This window comes from Mandrillus leucophaeus, unplaced genomic scaffold (genome assembly GCF_000951045.1).
Source record: "Mandrillus leucophaeus isolate KB7577 unplaced genomic scaffold, Mleu.le_1.0 Scaffold186, whole genome shotgun sequence".
In the NCBI taxonomy this organism is placed as follows: Eukaryota; Metazoa; Chordata; class Mammalia; order Primates; family Cercopithecidae; genus Mandrillus; species Mandrillus leucophaeus.
In genome coordinates, this window is record NW_012101876.1 from 4,574,251 (window position 1) to 4,594,135 (window position 19,885).

At 39.8% G+C, this 19,885-nt stretch overlaps 1 protein-coding gene across 1 annotated transcript in view; it reads left to right on the forward strand.

Annotated features, from left to right (window-relative positions):
* The first annotated feature begins 2,712 nt into the window (after positions 1–2,712).
* Positions 2,713–19,885, forward strand: part of COL6A6 (collagen, type VI, alpha 6) — a 117,303-nt gene continuing 100,130 nt past the window's right edge. The window contains exons 1-7 of the mRNA XM_011977965.1: positions 2,713–2,804; positions 5,125–5,721; positions 7,070–7,690; positions 8,791–9,351; positions 10,157–10,714; positions 13,109–13,684; positions 16,697–17,266. Coding sequence (XP_011833355.1) covers positions 2,738–2,804; positions 5,125–5,721; positions 7,070–7,690; positions 8,791–9,351; positions 10,157–10,714; positions 13,109–13,684; positions 16,697–17,266 — 3,550 coding nt within the window. The 5' untranslated portion in view covers positions 2,713–2,737. The remainder of the gene's footprint in view (positions 2,805–5,124; positions 5,722–7,069; positions 7,691–8,790; positions 9,352–10,156; positions 10,715–13,108; positions 13,685–16,696; positions 17,267–19,885) is intronic.

Consider the following 19,885-nt stretch of genomic DNA (forward strand, 5'->3'; position numbering starts at 1 on the left):
ATTTATCTTAATTTTACTGAAGTCTCTCTTGTTTCCCTTATGGGCTCTTACTACTTTTTTTTTTTCAGAGGTATGACTTGGATTATGAATTGGTTTGTACGCAGCGGCAGTCTCTCTGAGACTCCTGATTCTTAATAGCCCCGAGAGGTGTTATACAAGTTCTAAACATTCTGGGTTTGAAGCCAAGTCTTGGGTGGCTGTGTTGCTTTGCAGCTGTAGTTTAAATTAGAAACATTCTAGTTTACAGATATCCAGATTTTTTTTTTTAAAAAAAAAGACCTTTATAGCATATAAAGAGAAGGTATTAGCCTCAGTTTACTTGATTCAGAAAGAATTGAATGCAAAAAAATTTCAGATTAAGGAGACATGTACCTTTGAGAGTGTTTATAATGAAGGGCAATTAATCTCACTGTTAAGATAGAGCTTACTGCGAATTTAAGTTTTATACTGATTGCTTTAAATGTCTCCTTCATTCCCCCCCTCACATGTCTTCAGGTGATTGGTTATTTTTATAATTTAAGTATGAAAATCCTGGTCATAACTGGTAATAGAACAACATACAGATTGCAGGCACTTCATCTGTATTTTGATACAGTGTAAATGAGCCCATTCTCCCTACCTCCCAAACATGACCTTGGATGTTTGGTCCTATAGCTTGTTTTAACATATACTACCCACCCCACGCACACACAAAGTCAGGCGCGCACACCTCAAGAACATTTCACCGGGCTTCATCATTGTATAACCTTACAGCACACTAGACTTTGGATTCCATTGAAAGACTGCAAGAAAATTGTTCCACAAGATGCTAATCCTGAGAACTTAACTTTTGAGTAAATACTAGAGGTATAGATTGACATTTGTATATGGAAATTTCCAGATGCTGCATGTTGCTTTGGGACTGTTGCAGCCTTTCCAAATCCTTGTTTCTCTGTCCAGATGTTCATCCTTCACTCAATACCATTTTCTTCCCGTTGTAACTGCTTGCAAACTTTTGACACTGGTCCTATGGACTCTTCCCAAAGCATTTTCTCTCTCATAACTCCAAAAGACTACAATAATTTATAAAGCTTATAATATAAACAGAAAAGAAGAAAGTAGTGTAAAACACTGGTTTTGAAAAACAAAAATAAAAAGGTATGAAAACAAGTACCAAAATCTCTTAGTTCTTAGAAAAAAGATGTAGAATGAAAAAACTAGAAGCCATTTTGTGTTCATAACATTGAGTTTGGTCTGCAGGGTAACTGAGTTTTAAAGGTTTTGGAGTCAGACATGTGGGTTCTAGTCTAAATTGTGGCTCACTTTACCAGTATGACCTTGCATCAGTTACTTCTCCTTAAAAATCTGTTTCCTCATCTGCAAACTAAGAACAATAGTAGTAGTAATACCTGCTGCTAGAGTTGTTACCAATATCAAACAGGAGAACAGATGTAAAGCTGTTAGCACACGGCAGGGCTCATAGTAAAAGCTCAACAAATGGTAGAATTTATTATTTATTGTTATACACATTAGTAAAAATTATACAGATGGTATGACTTGGCTTTCACTTTTGGAAATCCACTTTGGGACTTAGTTTCTCTAAAATGAAAAGGTTTGTACTACACATTACCTGCTAACATCTTTTTCTAGCTCACTGGTTACAACTTGAATAGAACTAATAAATTTATATACAGACTGAAAACTTTACATCGTCTAGACTTGTGAAGGACTAGAAGAGAGTCTCAAGTTGCAGAATGTCAGAAGAACAATGACATAGGTGAGGAAACAGGGATGGAACTTCTCATGACAAATGTCCCTTTTCTGAAGAGATTGAATATTAGAAACTCGGAGCCTGACTGGTATAGGGTGAGATAAACAGATATAGTGTTGCAAGTACATTTTTGGGTAGCAATTAAGCAGGACATGGAGACACTAGTTTATTAATGAATCAATTCATTTTTTTGTTCAATGAATAAACAAGCGAATAAATGAGCCCAACCTGCTTCATTAAATATTTATTTTCAATACATTTAATATCCTGTTTCATTCCATAAAATGAACATTTCAAGGTGGCTGAAAATGCTTTAGGCCAAAATGAGATTGGAAAACCCTTGCCTCATGCAGTTCTAGGAAGTTGGACATAAAATGGTGTAAGCTGAGCTCCTCATTCTGAGGAGCAAGACATTATATGGAATATGGAAAATTACTGCTTGTTCTGAAATAGCTACTGTTTCAATCAGCGAGGAAAAGGAAAAAACATGGAATTTTGATCACATCTAAAAATAATTAGCCTTCAAAGATAAAGTACACCTCCATGTTCATGATGGTGAGATTACAAAATAGGTCTCAGGGTGTGTCCCAACTGTGAACTCTGAATTGTCTTAGCAATGAATAGATAGAGGATGACACTAGGGTACAGGAAAATAAATACTAGGAACATATAATATTGTTAGCACTAAAATGTGTCTGACTCCTTCTACCAACTGTCCAAAATTTCATGTTTCTACTAGGTCTGGGTACCAAAAAAAAACTCTTATGACTTTGTAAATATTGATGGATTGTTTTCTCTAAGGCACTTCACATATTAGAAGGTCAGTGAACCTCAGACATTCCTTGTCCCCTGTTGCACCCAATTTATTATATAATTTTGTATGCTCTTGTATGTGAGTCTTAATTTCCAAATAATATCCACAACAATTTTATATGTTTATATTTTTGCCTTTTCAGATTTCAAGTTGAAGATTTTTCAGGTCATAACATGAAAATGTTGCTAATTTTGTTCCTCATGATAATTTGTTCCCACATTTCTGTGAGCCAAGATTCTGGTAAGGAAAAACTGGAAAGAATTCTTAATTTTTATTATAGAAAATAGATAATACACGAATTTGACCTGTTTAAAAGTTGTGAGTTTTGTATCACTTTGTTTTGATTTTGATGGTAGTGAAGGGTAAGGGCGGTAGGTCAAATTCTTTGTGAGGTCACTCCGTGTTCCTTTGAAGATCGTTTGTTTCTGGATCTTATTCCTTGTTAATAATAGAAAGATATGAGAGCTGTCATTTTGTCCTGCTTCAACCCCTTTTAGGTCTTCTGGGAGGCTGCATAAAAATTCTGTTAATATTAGGCTCAGGCCTGGAAAACTTGGAATGTCTTATCCTGATTCATTTGTGTCAAAAGGGTGTCTTGGTTTAGTGTCCAGATTTGCTCCAAATTAAGCTATTTGACTGCTTATTATGAAGAAAGTGCTTTTTCCCTGGAGAGAAAGCTTCATAGCACTGCCTTCTGTCTGGTGACAATCTCTGTCCTGTGGACTTAAGACCCTGGCACACCCTTAACCAATTCACCATCTCCTAAATAATTGGTTCTTGTCCAGAGCAACTTACGTTGGCTTTTACAGCTTCCTCGAGGACACTGACCTTGGAAGCAAGTTTTGTGAAGACATAAACTAGACTTTGCCCTCCAAACATCTTCCTTTGATGTATCTCTAGGCCTTGAGCTTCTCAAGTAGAAGCCATGTTTTGTCCTCCGTTGTTTCATGGTTCAGATGTAGTGATGGACCTTATCAGAAGCTGAGTCCACCTTATATGCTACTCATCTACATTTCCTTTCTCCACAAAAGATGTAGGGCTTCATTTATGAATAGAAAGTCACAGGTGGTCACAAATCAAGCCACCCACAGCCGGGCTCCCCTGGCAGTCTTCACAGGGTTTCAGGCTTCTTTTGGAGGAAGGTGTTGATACACCCTCACTTATATCTTCTGCTGAGATGCTGCTGGCTGTATAATCATGAAAAGAATCTCAGAGTGGTTGGATTTGGGTTATTTAAAAGACAAGAAATTATTTTACCCACTATGCCTCGATCAGATGGCCATAAAAAGAATGAAATAACACACAGGGCTGCCAAAGCTGGTTTCCCAGCCAGTGTAGAAAGGAAAAGATTGAAGTTATTCTAATTTGATTAGAACTTACCTAGTAACCATTTTAGGTAATTGGAATCTCAGAGTGAGGTGGTACCTTAGATATTTTCTAGTTGAATCTACTTATTTTAAAGAAGAAAAAACTAGGGCCCAAGTATATTGAATGTCTTAACAAAGCTCATAGAGTTAGCTGAAGGCAAAGTCAGGGTGTTCATTACTTGTTCCATTACACTGTATTTTCTTGAACATACACCACACACATACGTCCCTCCCTAGCCCAGACAAGAAATGGATCTTATGCTAAGGTAGAATGAGCTCTGAGTTCAAACCAGCAGACCACCAGTAAACAATAGTTAGTGTTTGAACCAATGATTCTGTATTACGTAAAAATATAGTACCAGATAACTAGTGTTGAATCTAACATTGAATGAAGCTTTAAAAGTTAAGCATAGTATTACATTTCTATATAAAACTTATATTTTTAACGGAAACTAAAACTATAATCCCTTTTCTAGTCCGAGATACATTGGTGCCATCACATTTTGCACATGTGGGGATAAAATTCACCAGTTATAATACAATGTTCATTCATGTGATTCATCAAAAATATTAAGATATTTAAAATAACCTTGAAATAGACTGACTATTCCATATTTTTATGATTTATAGACTTTTTAAAAACTTAATGTGACTGGAATATAAAACTTATATGTTTTTAAGTTACTCAGATAAGCTGTTGTGTTGCTTAAATGAGAAAGGCCATCTTTCAGATTCTACCATTAAAGTGAATTTGATTGGAGTTTGAGTTTCAGTTAAAATTTGTATCTAGTTGACATAGTTGAAGTTAAATTCCAAAAGCCAAAAAAATTACAAGAGGAAATTATCCACAAAAGGTATAAAACCCATGATTTTTTTATTTCTGTTTATCTCTTTCTGTTTTATTTTTCCAGTCACTGTTGTTAATCACTATTTCTAATTAACCAATTCCTTGCAAAAGTTATGCTTAATTTTGTGATCAGTTCAAATGAGAAGTTGTTTAAAAGAATCAGCCCAAGATACAGCTATCTCTTTTTCTTGAGAGAATATGCAGTTGCAGACTGCTATTTTCAGTTTATTGGGAAGGTATTTTAAAAATAAAAAGGAAAGTACATCTCCCCCCCATAGAGTTGGCATTAAATATGGCAGTAAATTTTTAAAGTTTTTAGTTCGTTTATATGTTTGTGGTTTTGCAGGCCCTAAGTATGCAGATGTCGTGTTTCTGGTGGACAGCTCCGATCGCCTGGGATCCAGGTCCTTCCCATTTGTGAAAATGTTCATCACCAAAATGATCAACAGTCTCCCCATAGAGGCTGACAAATACCGCGTGGCCCTCGCCCAGTACAGTGATAAACTTCACAGTGAATTCCACCTGAGCACCTTCAAAGGCAGGAGCCCCATGCTGAACCACCTCAAGAAGAACTTTGGATTCATTGGCGGGTCCCTGCAGATAGGAAAGGCTCTTCAGGAGGCTCACAGGACTTATTTCTCTGCAACCACAAATGGGAGAGACAAGAAACAGTTTCCCCCAATTCTAGTGGTCCTGGCTTCGTCTGAGTCTGAGGATGATGTGGAAGAGGCTTCGAAGGCCCTGCAGAAAGACGGAGTGAAAATCATCTCCGTAGGGGTGCAGAAAGCTTCTGAGGAAAACCTGAAGGCCATGGCCACGTCTCAGTTTCATTTCAACCTTCGGACAGTCAGAGACCTCAGCATGTTTTCCCAAAACATGACACAGATCATCAAGGATGTAGCAAAGTACAAGGAGGGAGCAGTTGATGACATCTTTGTAGAAGGTGGGCCTAGGATATATGTATAGGAATGATGATAAAATGCTTTTGAAACATTAAAATGGGGAGAAGATTGAAATTCTATGAATATTTCTGTCCCCAAAATGGGCCACATTTTCAGATGTTACGTACCCATACATTTAAGAGAGTCCAGTGATTATGACTATTTTCAATTCAGTGAACCCCACAAGTCTTGGTTTTTCATGTTTCACTTATCTGTGTTGCCTGAGATTCACAGACTTCCTAACATTTAGGGATGCTTTCTCCCTGCCACCCAACTGATCTCTGAGCTATTTCCCTGGGCTTTAGTTGCTATGTAGTTTTAGTACTGGTTCATTTAAAAGGTAAATTTGCTTCTAAAGAAATTCTTGACTCTTAAAACCACATAATATAATCATAGAATGTTAGATCTAAAAACAATTTCCAGAAGTCCAGATTCCCCCCCCCCCCCTTTTTTGTTTTGGAAATAGGAACTTATATATATCCTTAGAAGTGATGTGCCTTGGCCCAGGGCCAGGCTGTGACTTAAAGTCAGAGCTAGTAGGGCAGGTTTCCCAATTCCCAGCCATGTAGTTTCAGCTCCAGACTGCCTTGCTCCCTGCTACCCTATTCTGAATTAGTTTTCCCTGTGTTCTGCTCTGGGGCCAAACTGCTCTCCTGGTCTGTCCTCTTGTACTACTCTAGTATGTATGACTCTAGAATGGTCAAGAGTTTGTGATCATCATTCAAGTGAGGGGCAGGGGATAGCCAGTAAAAAACATGTGTTCAAAGTGTACATGTCCAAATATGTTATATAGGAAACTCACATTATCCCTGATTAAATCAGTTTGAATGAGCTGATATATATGTACTTACCTATTGATAACAGAGAATGCTTTCCTTGGGGTCATCTATGAAACCATGAGTCCTTATTACTAAGATCAGTCCCAAATAAAAGAACTGAAAATGCAATTGCTATTTCATTAGTATCCCTTAGGAATATTTGGACTGTAACTGCTGACTGTAGGGTAGATGATGCTTAAATGATTTTAAGATGATAGCAATGGCTATGGTTCACTGAATGAATTTTATGTACCAGGCCCCATGCTAAAAATATTATCTCATTAAATCCCCATAACAACTCTGAGATTAATATTATCTCCCTTTTACAGATGAGGAAATTGAAGCCAGGAGTTTAGCTAAAATGTAGTATTTGAACCCAGGTCTCTTTAACCTCAACTTCATAATTATTTGTCTACCTCCTGCTCTAAGTGCATAACCGAGCTCTACTGTATGGTCTTCATGCCTTCTGATGCTCACCAAAGATGCTGAACCACCAGCTAAAATTGTGCTTGTTTATTTCTTGCCCATACAGCTTGCCAAGGCCCTTCTATGGCCGATGTTGTGTTCCTATTGGATATGTCAATCAATGGAAGCGACGAGAACTTAGACTATCTTAAAGGATTCTTGGAAGAAAGTGTATCTGCCCTTGACATAAAGGAAAATTGCATGAGGATTGGCCTTGTGGCCTATAGCAATGAGACAAAAGTGATAAATTCACTGAGCATGGGCATAAATAAGTCAGAGGTTCTCCAGCATATACAGAACCTTTCTCCCCGAACTGGGAAAGCCTATACCGGAGCTGCCATCAAAAAGCTCAGGAAGGAAGTCTTTAGTGCACGGAATGGCAGTCGGAAGAATCAAGGGGTGCCCCAGATTGCCGTGCTGGTGACCCACCGAGATTCGGAAGACAACGTGACAAAAGCAGCTGTGAACCTCCGACGGGAGGGTGTGACCATCTTCACCCTGGGCATAAAGGGGGCCAGCGACACCCAGTTGGAAAAGATAGCATCCCACCCTGCTGAGCAGTATGTCTCCAAACTGAAGACCTTCGCTGACCTGGCTTTGCACAACCAGACGTTTCTGAAGAAGCTGCGGAACCAAATAACACACACAGTCTCTGTCTTTTCAGAGAGGACCGAAACACTCAAATCTGGTAAGGTCTTCTGCTGAAAGAAGGGATGTTTGGATTCTTTTTTCCATCTCTTTCAAATATTCTGTATACAAAGTGGATTGGCTTGGTAAGATGTGGATGGGAAGGGGATAAGTTCCTAATTTTTTTACTTGAGCTTGAAAATATGAATCCTAATTTGGGGACAATAAAAGCCATTGAGGTGTTGGCATGGGGACAAGAGATTTCCCCTTCTAGTTCCTCTTTTGTGCAGCTGTAATTAGGTTTGTTACTCATCCATGCTGCAGAATACCTTCCTTTGCTATTTTTCTCTCTTCATTTGTCTTTCTCTCTTTTGCCTCTCATGTTCTCCTGCTCTTCCCTTTATTTCTTTATTCTTTTTGTACTTTTCTCGCCCAAATCTTCTTCCCTCATTTCCAAATTCCAATTTAGAGAATAAACAGGAGTATGATTTGAATGAAGAACAAAGTAATTATGTAATTTGTTGTGGGGTACCATTCTAGCATCCACTAGTGCAGCGACAGAGACAGAGGGCGATGTATCTTACATTCATATATACACTTATACTATATAAATATGTTTATGTATTGGTATACATATAGACGTACGTATTCTTCCATAAATATAGCATATTTACTACAAATGTCATTGTCTCACTCACGAATAGTATCCGTAGTTAGTTGACTAGGAGTGGGTAAGGAGTAAATAATTTGCTCAAGAGAGTTCATGTGCCCACAATGTCCAGTTAAATACCTTCTCCATTTCCCAACACACTACTTGACTTTTTGCTAAGCAGTTATTTACTAATGGGTGAAGTGTCTTGTAAAAAGCAGCTTCAAATTTTTTAAATCTCCTACATTCAGATAAATCTCCTATATTCAGATTTATCCTGATTCATGGCAGAGAATTAGGGCAATAGTCTTAAAGTGTCAGAAGCGATTCATTTGGCTGAAGGGATGCTAAGATTCCCCCATTTTAAGGTAACAAAGCATGTATTTTAAGCCTAGAAGCTGTTTCCCATTTTTCTGTCTGAAGAGGTTCATATTTGTTCTTCTTTCCACCTGCTCTCATTTTTTCTTCATGCTTGCTCAAATGCCACATGCAACTTACTGATTCCATTTCAGGTTGTGTGGACACTGAGGAAGCAGACATCTATCTGCTCATCGATGGCTCAGGGAGCACCCAGGCCACAGATTTCCATGAAATGAAGATCTTCCTGTCAGAGGTGGTAGGGATGTTCAACATTGCCCCCCATAAGGTGCGGGTTGGGGCCGTTCAGTATGCTGACAGCTGGGACTTGGAATTCGAGATCAATAAATACTCCAACAAGCAGGATTTGGGAAAGGCCATTGAGAATATCAGGCAGCTGGGTGGGAATACAAATACAGGTGCAGCACTGAATTTCACACTGAGTCTGTTGCAAAAAGCAAAGAAACAGCGAGGAAACAAAGTTCCATGTCACCTTGTTGTCCTGACAAATGGCATGTCCAAGGATAGCATCTTGGAGCCTGCAAACAGACTGAGAGAAGAGCACATCCGAGTTTATGCTATCGGGATTAAGGAGGCCAACCAAACACAGCTGCGAGAAATTGCAGGAGAGGAAAAGAGAGTGTATTACGTGCATGACTTTGATGCATTGAAAGACATAAGAAACCAAGTTGTTCAAGAAATCTGTGCTGAAGAAGGTAAGAGAAACCGTGGCTCTACCTACTGACCTTCACTCGCAAATTGCCATCCTGGCAATAATTGACATTGCTGGTTTAGAAAAACAACAACATTACTAAGTTGAGATTTGTTGACTTGTGTGACTGTGTGTGTTCTCTAGAACAAAGCTAACAGCCCATTATAGTGTTGTTTTAAATACTATCTGAAGCATAAGAAAAATATTTGGAGGAATTTCCCTAATAAGCATTAATTAGCTTCCTCTCACAATTTCTTGCCACGATAGATATATGAGTGTATACCACATGTGTAATATGATTAAATGATTTCAGATTGTAAGGAATACTTCAGGTTTATTTGAATGTATTTTTATACAGCTCTTATGAAATTTTTTTAGAGCTATATCATTTAGAGCTCCTGTTTTCAACCAGGAGTGATTTTGCACCCTTAGGGGTTATTTGTCAATGTCTAGAGACATTTCTGATGGTCATAACTGGAGGGTGCTCCTGTCATCTAAGTGGTGGAGGTCAGGGATACTGCAAAGAAGTATTTTACAGGATCCTACAACACACAGACTTCCCACAGTAAAATGATGCCCAAGATGTCAGTGGTGCTGAAGTTGAGTAACCCTGAGTTATGTATTTCAGCAAATTACTGAATAGCAAATAGAATATTCTCACTTTTATTGTCTTCTATGCTTTATTTACTACTAATTATTACTAAGTACATATTTCAATATAAAATTATTTGTGTTTTGGATTTTCCTGTTTACTCTGAACTTTTTACATGTAGCTGACTGGAATAAACATTCCAGCTTTTCTTTTGCAGCTTGCAAAGAGATGAAAGCTGACATCATGTTTCTGGTGGACAGTTCTGGAAGTATAGGACCTGAAAACTTCAGCAAAATGAAAACGTTTATGAAAAACCTGGTGAGCAAGTCTCAGATCGGACCAGATCGGGTGCAAATTGGTGTAGTCCAGTTCAGCGACATCAATAAGGAGGAGTTTCAGCTCAACAGATTCATGTCCCAAAGCGACATTTCAAATGCAATAGACCAAATGGCTCACATTGGACAAACCACCCTGACTGGTAGTGCCCTGAGCTTTGTGTCTCAGTACTTCAGCCCCACCAAGGGCGCCCGGTCCAACGTCAGAAAGTTTCTCATCCTTATCACGGATGGTGAAGCTCAGGACATAGTGAAGGAACCAGCGGTAGCGCTTCGGCAAGAAGGTGTAATCATCTATTCTGTGGGAGTGTTTGGCTCCAATGTCACCCAGCTTGAGGAGATCAGTGGGAGGCCTGAGATGGTTTTTTATGTTGAGAATTTTGACATTCTGCAGCGCATTGAAGATGATCTTGTTTTTGGAATATGCAGCCCCCGTGAAGGTAGGCATGGGTATACTCACTAGCAGGACTACCCAAACAACAGATGTCTTTTTTAGCTTCTATTTCTTGAATTTCGTTCTATTTACATCTTGTAAACTTGGTTTAATTGAAATGTTTCTCCTAGTGGCTTTGACCTGTTGAAGTAAACAGACAGGGAGGAAGAATTTTGGTTTACCTAGATCCATTCCCATTTGTAGGTAAATAGCACTAGAGCGATGAATCTCCATTTAAGAAAAATGGTATCATACCAGATCTTAGATCAGGTTCCCTAGAAGCAGAAGTTAAGTCAGGGGCTCTTTGGAAGTGATTTATTTAGGAGGTATTTTCAGAAGGGGTGTAGGAAACAGGTCGGGGCATGGGTAGGAACTGAACAAGGAAATCACCTTAGCTGGAGTCTAGTTTGACCTGATCCCATGGGGAGCTCCAGGCCATGAATTACAGAGCAGGTCCTACTTTGAGGCGAGGGGCTCAGCCTTGTGTGCCCTGTGTCACTGGGCTACGTGTGGGTTGCTGAGGCAGGCCTGGCATTTATCCTCTGGCGCAAGGTGGCTCCTCTTTGACCTACACATCTACTATATATGGTGTTTATGTTTGCAATTTCTAAAGACCAATACTTGCATCAAATGAGATAATGTTTGTGAAAACACTTTGGTAGTTACTAAATTTTATAAAAAAGGAATATAGTAAGAGGACTTGAGCAATGGTTGCTTCAAAGTAAGGAACCTAGTCCCCACTGTCTTCCCATGAAACTGCAGAGTAATGGAAATGATCAAAAGTAATGGAAATATAGAGTAATGGAAATGATCAAATAAAAGCTCAGCAAATATAAGGGGCTGATTTATACTGTGACCCATAGGGCTTGATGACAGAGGCATTCTGAACATGAAGGACATGGATCTTCATGGAGTTTAAAGGGAAGAGAGGAACATTGTTTGCTTATTCAAATAACAGTTCTGTTCAACTCCCACTGGAAGGTTTGGTGCTCATGATCTCTATTTTGTAGAAAAAGAGTACACCTGGTTTCTATTTCCTGGTAATTTCACCCAGAACAAATATGAACTTTCTGAAGCATTTTGATGCAGTGTAATCTACCCCCACTCCCCTGGGTAATCCAAGCAGGCTTCTCAGGCAGTCAAGACCATGGGGACATAGTTCTTCTATGTAAATTCCCACGTAGAGCCAGCCTTTCTTGGGAATTTGGTTGATGGCCCTGTACACATGGCCTGCAATTAGTGGGGACAGGTACATTGGCTCTGAGGTTTTCAACAGCCCTTACATAGCCAGCAAGTGGCTGTCAAAAGAAGAAAATGTGGCAAGCCTCTGAGGGGTGGGTGCTTTCTCACAATTCCATTTCTCAAGAATGGATGAGTTAATGTTTGGAACATACCTTTCTATGGCCTGTAGAGAGAATGTGCTACATAAGGACTAAATAACAAACCATCTTACAATTCCCCTTCTCCAGAATGGATGAGTTAGTTTTGGAACACTGCACCTTTGGAGGGAACATGCTACACATGGATTAAGAATTAATTGGGTCTTTCCTGCTTTTCTGTTCCATGGTGCTAACCTCAGATTTAAAAAGTTAATAGGAGCATCATGCTAAAACAGCTTAGTTGGACCAAGTGTGAAGTGGGCTTATTTCTATGATGAGACCAAAAAATGAAAATAGATGTTTCAAAAAAGTCAAAAAGCGAGGAAAAAGTAACTTTGAAAAGTCACCCATCAGAGAATCATGAAAAAAATACAGTATTGCCAAATTCATTTTTATTTGGTCATTTCCCCAAGGTTTATATTAAGAATACAAATCTCAAGATCATGGTTAAAAAAAAAAAGAAACAAATTTGTATAAATGAAAGCACATGTTGGAGAAACCACTTATACAGGAAAATGTACACAGAATTGACTTTTTTAGTCCAAAGATTTCAAAATTTTTTATTCCTGACAATCCTGTGATTGTCACTTCACCCCAACCCACTCCCTGCAGTGGGACCCCACTGACTCCTTCTTTATCTTTCAAGCTCACTTAAGTGAGTATTAACTATATACTTCCAGCACCAATGTATGTGTATTGTCTCTCTTATCTTTCATATTGAAAATTCTCCTTGGGACAGAAAAAAAAGTACTAGATTTCCATATCTGAAACAAAGTAATTTAATAAGTTAACCAATTCCTAAAGGATCGATTTACTGTATTTCTTCTTATCACTTCCTTGCTTACCTGGACTTAAGGAATCTCAGACACCTTTAATATTTCTGAGGCTATTAGAATTGACATTCTAATGCATAGCATGATCCTCATGGAGAGAAAACACTAGCAATTTATAAAAAGATTGGGGTGTCTCCCATGCTGTCCAAAGCTAATCTCATATGGTTTACCTTTCTCTTCCTCTTTCAGAATGCAAGCGGATTGAAGTTTTAGATGTTGTGTTTGTCATTGATAGCTCTGGCAGCATTGACTATGATGAGTATAATATCATGAAGGATTTTATGATTGACATAGTGAGAAAAGCTGATGTGGGCATGAATCGGGTCCGGTTTGGGGCTCTGAAGTATGCTGATGACCCAGAGGTGCTGTTTTATCTGGATAACTTTGGCACAAAACCAGAGGTAATTTCAGTGCTCCAGAATGACCAAGCCATGGGTGGCAATACTTATACTGCTGAGGCACTGGGCTTCTCGGACCACATGTTCACTGAAGCCCGGGGCAGTCGCCTGAACAAGGGGGTCCCCCAAGTCCTCATTGTGATCACCGATGGGGATTCCCATGATGCTGATAAACTCAATGCCACGGCAAAGGCCTTGCGAGACAAAGGCATTCTTGTCCTGGCTGTGGGTATTGCTGATGCCAATCCCGTGGAACTGTTAGCCATGGCAGGATCAAGCGACAAGTACTTCTTCGTGGAGACTTTTGGAGGTCTGAAGGGAATAATTTCAGATGTGACAGCCAGTGTCTGCAACTCTTCAAAAGTAGGTAAGGTTTGCCACTAAGTTTTTTCTAATTATTAGAGCAACAAATGAGAGAGAAAGCAAAACAATGGCTCTCAGGAATGAGTTTTCCAGAGACGAGAGAAGGATTTCTAATTGTTTCATTTTTTTTCTTTTTTTTTTTTTATTATACTTTAGGTTCTAGGGTACATGTGCACAATGTGCAGGTTTGTTACATATGTATACATGTGCCTTTTTGGTGTGCTGCACTCATTAACTCATCATTTACATTAGGTATATCTCCTAATGCTACCCCTCCCCCCTACCCCCTCCCCACAACAGGACCCAGTGTGTGATGTTCCCCTTCCTGTGTCCAGGTGATGTCATTGTTCAATTCCCACCTATGAGTGAGAACATGCAGCATTTGGTTTTCTGTTCTTGCGACAGTTTGCTGAGAATGATGGCTTCCAGCTGCATCTATGTCCCTACAAAGGACACGAACTCATACTTCTTTATGGCTGCATAGTATTCCATGGTGTATATGTGCCACATTTTCTTAATCCAGTCTGTCACTGATGGACATTTGGGTTGATTCCAAGACTTTGCTAGGACTTTCTATACTATAAAATCTCAGGGTTGGGTTGGAAAGACCTCGGATATTTCATTCAGACTACTCCCCCAAGAAAGATACTTTCTGCAGCATTCCTAATTGCTTCTTCCTAAACTCTTCTAATGATGGGGAATTCATAAGTTGTTTTGTTTTGTTTTGTTTTGTCCTTTTTTTTTTTTTTTTTTAGACAGGGTGTTGCTCTGTCGTCCAGGCTGGAGCGCAGTAGCATGATCACGGCTCACTGCAGTCTCAACTCCCAGGAGCCAGGTGATCCTCCTGCCTCTGCCTCCCCAAGGAGCTGGGACTACAGATGTGTGCCATGAGGCATGGCTAATTTTTTTTTTTTTTGTAAAGACAGGATTTCACTGTGTTGCCCAGGCTGGTCTCAAACTCCTGGATTCAAGCCATCTGCCCTGCTTGGCCTCCCAAAGTGCTGGGATTACAAAGTGTGGGCCACTACACCTAGCTGAATTCACCAGTTTTGAACAGGCTTCATTAGAACACAAATGTGCTTACACATTTTTCCACCCACTAGTTCTTTTTCCTCTTTATGCAAGAAATCAAATTCTCCTCCCAAGAACCAGCTATAATTGCCTGAAGTCTTCTTTCCTTCAGGCCAGAAGTCACCAGTTTCTTTGCTTATTTCAATTATGGCGCAAGGTCATTTAAAATGCGAAGCCCAGTATTAAAAACTCGGTTCCAGCCTCAGAGGTTTCCAGGACAGAGCATAGTGGGACTTCTTTTGCACTGGATGCTGGGCTTGTGTTCTGACAGCTGGAGATTGCATTGTTGCATGTGTGTATGTATTCCTTCCTTCATCATTTTACTTTCAGTTTATAAGTTTGGTTCAGAGAAAGATTGTTCTCTACTTAGTTTCCTGAGTATTTTTCCTAAGATTTATTTTACTAAATATACAAAATGTTTTTACTTAGCTGAATTGCTATTAATTCATGATTCCAACATCTAGATATAGTAGTTCTTTTTAAAACTCATCTAACTTCTCTGGTTTTCCTAAGCCTTGCCTCCTTAGAATGCAGCTACTATCTTTTTCTTTCACAAAACTAACAAAATCTTTCTGGGTCTTACTGAAAACTGGGACAAATCTCTTCCTTCCTTGTAGCCATTGCCTAAAATTGGATCTATCTTTCACCAGTTCACTGTAGAAATTGACACTGCATTTTCACATTGAATATTCTCCATGGGACAGAAAAACAGTACTAGATTTCCAAATCTGAAACAAAGTAATTTAGTAAGTTAACCAATTCCTAAAGGATCGATTTACCGTATTTCTTCTTATCACTTCCTTGCTTACCTGGACTTAAGGAATCTCAGACACCTTTAATATTTCTGAGGCTATGATGAGAACTAAGTTCGGACAGTGGTGAGATCACTGGGGAATTCATGGAAACGACCATGCTTACCAGAAAGCTAAGGAACACGCATGTGCCAAGCATAACTCATTCATTGGCAATGGTCTCTCTCTTGTTTTATATTTGCTATGTTAATATGGGGGAAGCATCTCTGTATTGCATTGCTTGTTCAAAAATATTTTTCTCAAGTAGATATTTTTGCCTACATACAGCAGAAAGGGACTGATAACAAGGAAAACTGACTAGATACAGACCAAAAGGCATCCTTTTAAAACCTCTTTTCAATATGCCCTAATGAACTAGAAAAATAATTATTGGCTCAAATGACCAGGGAGGCTAAGTCAATAATATGAACCATCAGCCTTTTTGTTCAAATCCCTAAATGTATGTGTGTTTTGTTTTCTCTTGATGTGCTACTACTGTCACCAGGCTTTCTGGAAGAGCTCAGGCTAGATTGTAGATGAGAACAAGTTTTCCGTAGCACTGGCCCCAGTTCTCTGGCATCTCAGAAAATAAAATGGCCTAAGACCAAATCAACAAGCCAAGAGAAGCATAAAAAGATGTGTGAGTGATTCATGCCTTGTACTGACTTTATGAACTGATCATTTGCCTTTATTTCCTCTCCAATTAATGTGACCACATGCTAGAATAAGTTAAGAAACACTTTCAGAAATATCATTTCTATATAGCTGCAAATTTTTTTTTTTTTTTTTGGAGATGGAGTCTCTCTCTGTCTCCCAGGCTGGAATGCAGTGGCATGATCTCAGCTCATTGCAAGCTTTGCCTCCCAGGTTCATGCCTCAGCCTCCCTAGTAGCTGGGACCACAGGCACCCACCAGCACGCCCAGCTAATTTTTTGTATTTTTTTTTTTAAGTTGAGACTGGGTTTCACCATGTTAGTTAGGATGGTCTCGATGTCCTGACCTTGTGATCCACCCGCCTCAGCCTCCCAAAGTGCTGGGATTATAGGCATGAGCCACCACGCCTGGCCTATAGTTGCAAACATTTAATTTACTCTTGGTGGATTAAGGAAAGAATAACAATCTGGGTTTGCTGTTGTTCCTTCTCTTCTTTGTAGATTGTGAAATTGACAAAGTAGATCTTGTTTTCCTTATGGATGGTTCAACTAGCATTCAGCAAACCGACTTCAAGAAAATGAAGGAATTTCTGGTATCCGTCGTTCAAGACTTTGATGTCAGCCCCAACAGAGTGCGTATAGGAGCGGCCCAGTTTAGTGATGCCTATCACCCGGAGTTTCCACTGGGAACTTTCATAGGTGCAAAAGAGATATCAATTCAGATTGAAAACATCACGCAGATCTTTGGAAACACACACATCGGTGCCGCACTCAGGAAGGTGGAACATTACTTCAGGCCAGACATGGGCAGCAGGATAAATACAGGTACCCCACAGGTGTTGCTGGTCCTTACAGATGGCCAGTCCCAAGACGAGGTGGCCCAGGCCGCGGAAGCCCTGAGACGCAGAGGTATCGACATCTACTCTGTGGGCATTGGGGATGTGGATGACCAGCAGCTCATGCAGATCACCGGGACTGCAGAGAAAAAACTGACAGTGCACAACTTCGATGAACTGAAGAAGGTCAATAAAAGGATCGTTCGCAACATCTGTACCACAGGGGGTGAAAGCAGTAAGTATTTAGCAAGTTCATATCGATTCCCTACACCATCTTCTCTGACATTTTCTTCATGCTCCATTGTCATCCCCTGGGGCTAGTGGGAGCATTTAGAGGTGTGCTTCTGGATTTCAAATTGAGCTTTTCGCAGTTATTAAATATTTATCTTGACCTGCGGATTGAGAAACAGGGTGTCTGAAATCCTGTGCCCTTTTTCCTCCCTGTCTCCTGGGTGAGCATGCCTCCTTTGTGAGTGGGAACGCCTGCCTTCCGGTGTGAGGAAAAGGCCATTGTTTGCAATCTGGCTGGTTTCAGAGGTTGAAGAGCATGCCTCAAAGAAAGGAAATATTTGACTGATTTTTTGGTTGCTTGGCAAGAGGGCCTGTAGGGCTGCCAAGAGCTGTGGTACAGATAGGTAGGAAACCTCCCTAGAGGTTTGTATCTTTATTATGAAACTTTACCACAGAAGTTAGTAAATATCTTCTTTACAATGAGTGCATTTTGACACTTTTCTCAGCAGATGGAAGTGAAGTGTCTTAAAGGAGAAGTCACTTTTTCTGTTATAAAGGCACCTTATGGGTTGGCTATGATTCTGTGTAACTACCCATGGTAAACATTAATCCCAGATTTCCACTCAAAAAAAAAAAAAAGTTGCAAGGTCATGAAGAGGCAGCTCTGAAGACAGACAGCCTGACAGCAGATCCCTGCTCTATGGCCATTTTTTTCTGGGACAAGTTGCCTAACTTCTCTAAGTTTAATTTTCTCACCTATGAAATGTGAATGATAGCAGCACCTAGTTCAAAAGAACATTGGGAGGACTCAATGAGAAAATGCATATTTAAACTTTAATAAGCATAACACCTGGGATAAAATTATAAAGTGCCTTCATTTTTATCTACCAGTAACCATTAAATTTATCAATGGGTGCCAGCTCTTCCCTTGCCTCTCATCACTTTCAGGAAATAAAAGAACCTCCTTTTGGTCATTAATATGTCCATCCCAGTAATATTAAAACTTTACATTTTATTCAAGGTTACCCCACATTTCCAGCTTGCTACAGGCTGCCTTGCTGTGAGAGAAGTGGTTGACATTTCACCCAATGTCCCCAGCCTTTCACTGCACTCCCCATCTTCCAGGTGCTGCTCCATCTTACTAACCATAGTTTTGGCCTCTCCAGAAGGAGAAGGTACTAGGAAAGGGGGAACAACTGAAAGGGTACAGGAAAGTTTTTCATCTGTCCCTTATCAGGAATTGGTTTTCTCTGACAATAGCCCATGTCTAAAGCCAGGTCCATTCATAGGTCCTTCAAAGATTTCACCTCCTGCCCCACATCATCACTTCCCCCACCAAGCCACCTTTGTCTAAAAATCTCTCCATCACAGTTTTTTTTAGGAGGGTATGTCTCTATTCCAGAGTGTCTCTTATGCCTTTTTCAGCCTCTGGGCATCTGGTGACACCTCCAGCTTTGTTCTGCTGAGGTTTCTCTGCCCCCGCCATGGGCTTCTTAGATGGGAGATCAGAGGAGCCCACAACAGCTTGCTCTTCCACTCAGCCATATCAGCTCCATGGTCAACAATAACATATCAATTGCCCTAATAAAAACTGGGAATCACAGCCCCCCAGCGTGATTGCCTCTTCTTTGTAGGGAGGGCAATATGCCATCCTGTGTCTCATGCTTTAGAATTTCCAGAATTAGGTTATCTCCAGATTATCTCTGAAATCCCTTCTCTCAGCTTGAAAAGGAAGTCGCCCGCCCTCCTTGTGTGTGTGCCTGATGAGAGAGCCCACAGCACATCAACAGCTCTCTCCAAACAGACTTTTCCAAACTGCAGTCTGAAACATTTAATAAGACCTGATGTGTGGGTCAAAGGTTAAGAGTTCTGTAGTTGATTTGGGACTACTGACTCTCTAAGTCCTGCTTCACATACTTTGGAATGTATCTGATTACCTCAGCCAAACCTTCCACATTAATTTCTTGTTTCATATGAAATACTCAAGTCCAAGTATTAGGCAGAAAATTATCTCTGAACCATCTAGTTTCTATCTGAGTGCGATGAAAGAAAACCATGTGGAAAGTAAAAAACAGGAGTATGAACTCCAAGTAGTTAATGAGTTATTTTTTAAGGAAATAGTCATGAATGCAAAAAATAAGAAAAATACTCTATATTAAGATAAACTTGAGGTTATTATTCCAGCAAGGAAGAATGTGAGGCAGGCTGTCAGCTGAGGACTGATGAGGCTGGAATGAACGCCGGTAAAGCTTCAAAGCCATGTACAAATATATTAGGGGATGCCAGTTCTTTTTAAACTGTAAATCCCAAAACAAGGAAATCAGACAATAGCTGAGTACGGCTCAAAGCAAACTGGACTTAAGGCCTGAACACTTGCTCTGCTTCTTATTAACATATGCATAACTTTGGAGATGTCACTACTATTTCTGAGTCTTAGTTTTCTGGTTTCTTAGTTTTCTGGAATCTCTAAAAGTTCCTCTAGTTGCATACTGTGATTCAACGTATGTGAAAGGGAGGTCAGCCACATGGAGGTATGAGGGAGGTGACTAAGAATCTTTATTTTTTGAGCATCTACGAAGGGTCAAAACTGGTGCTCTGAGCACTTTAAATGTACTGTCTCACT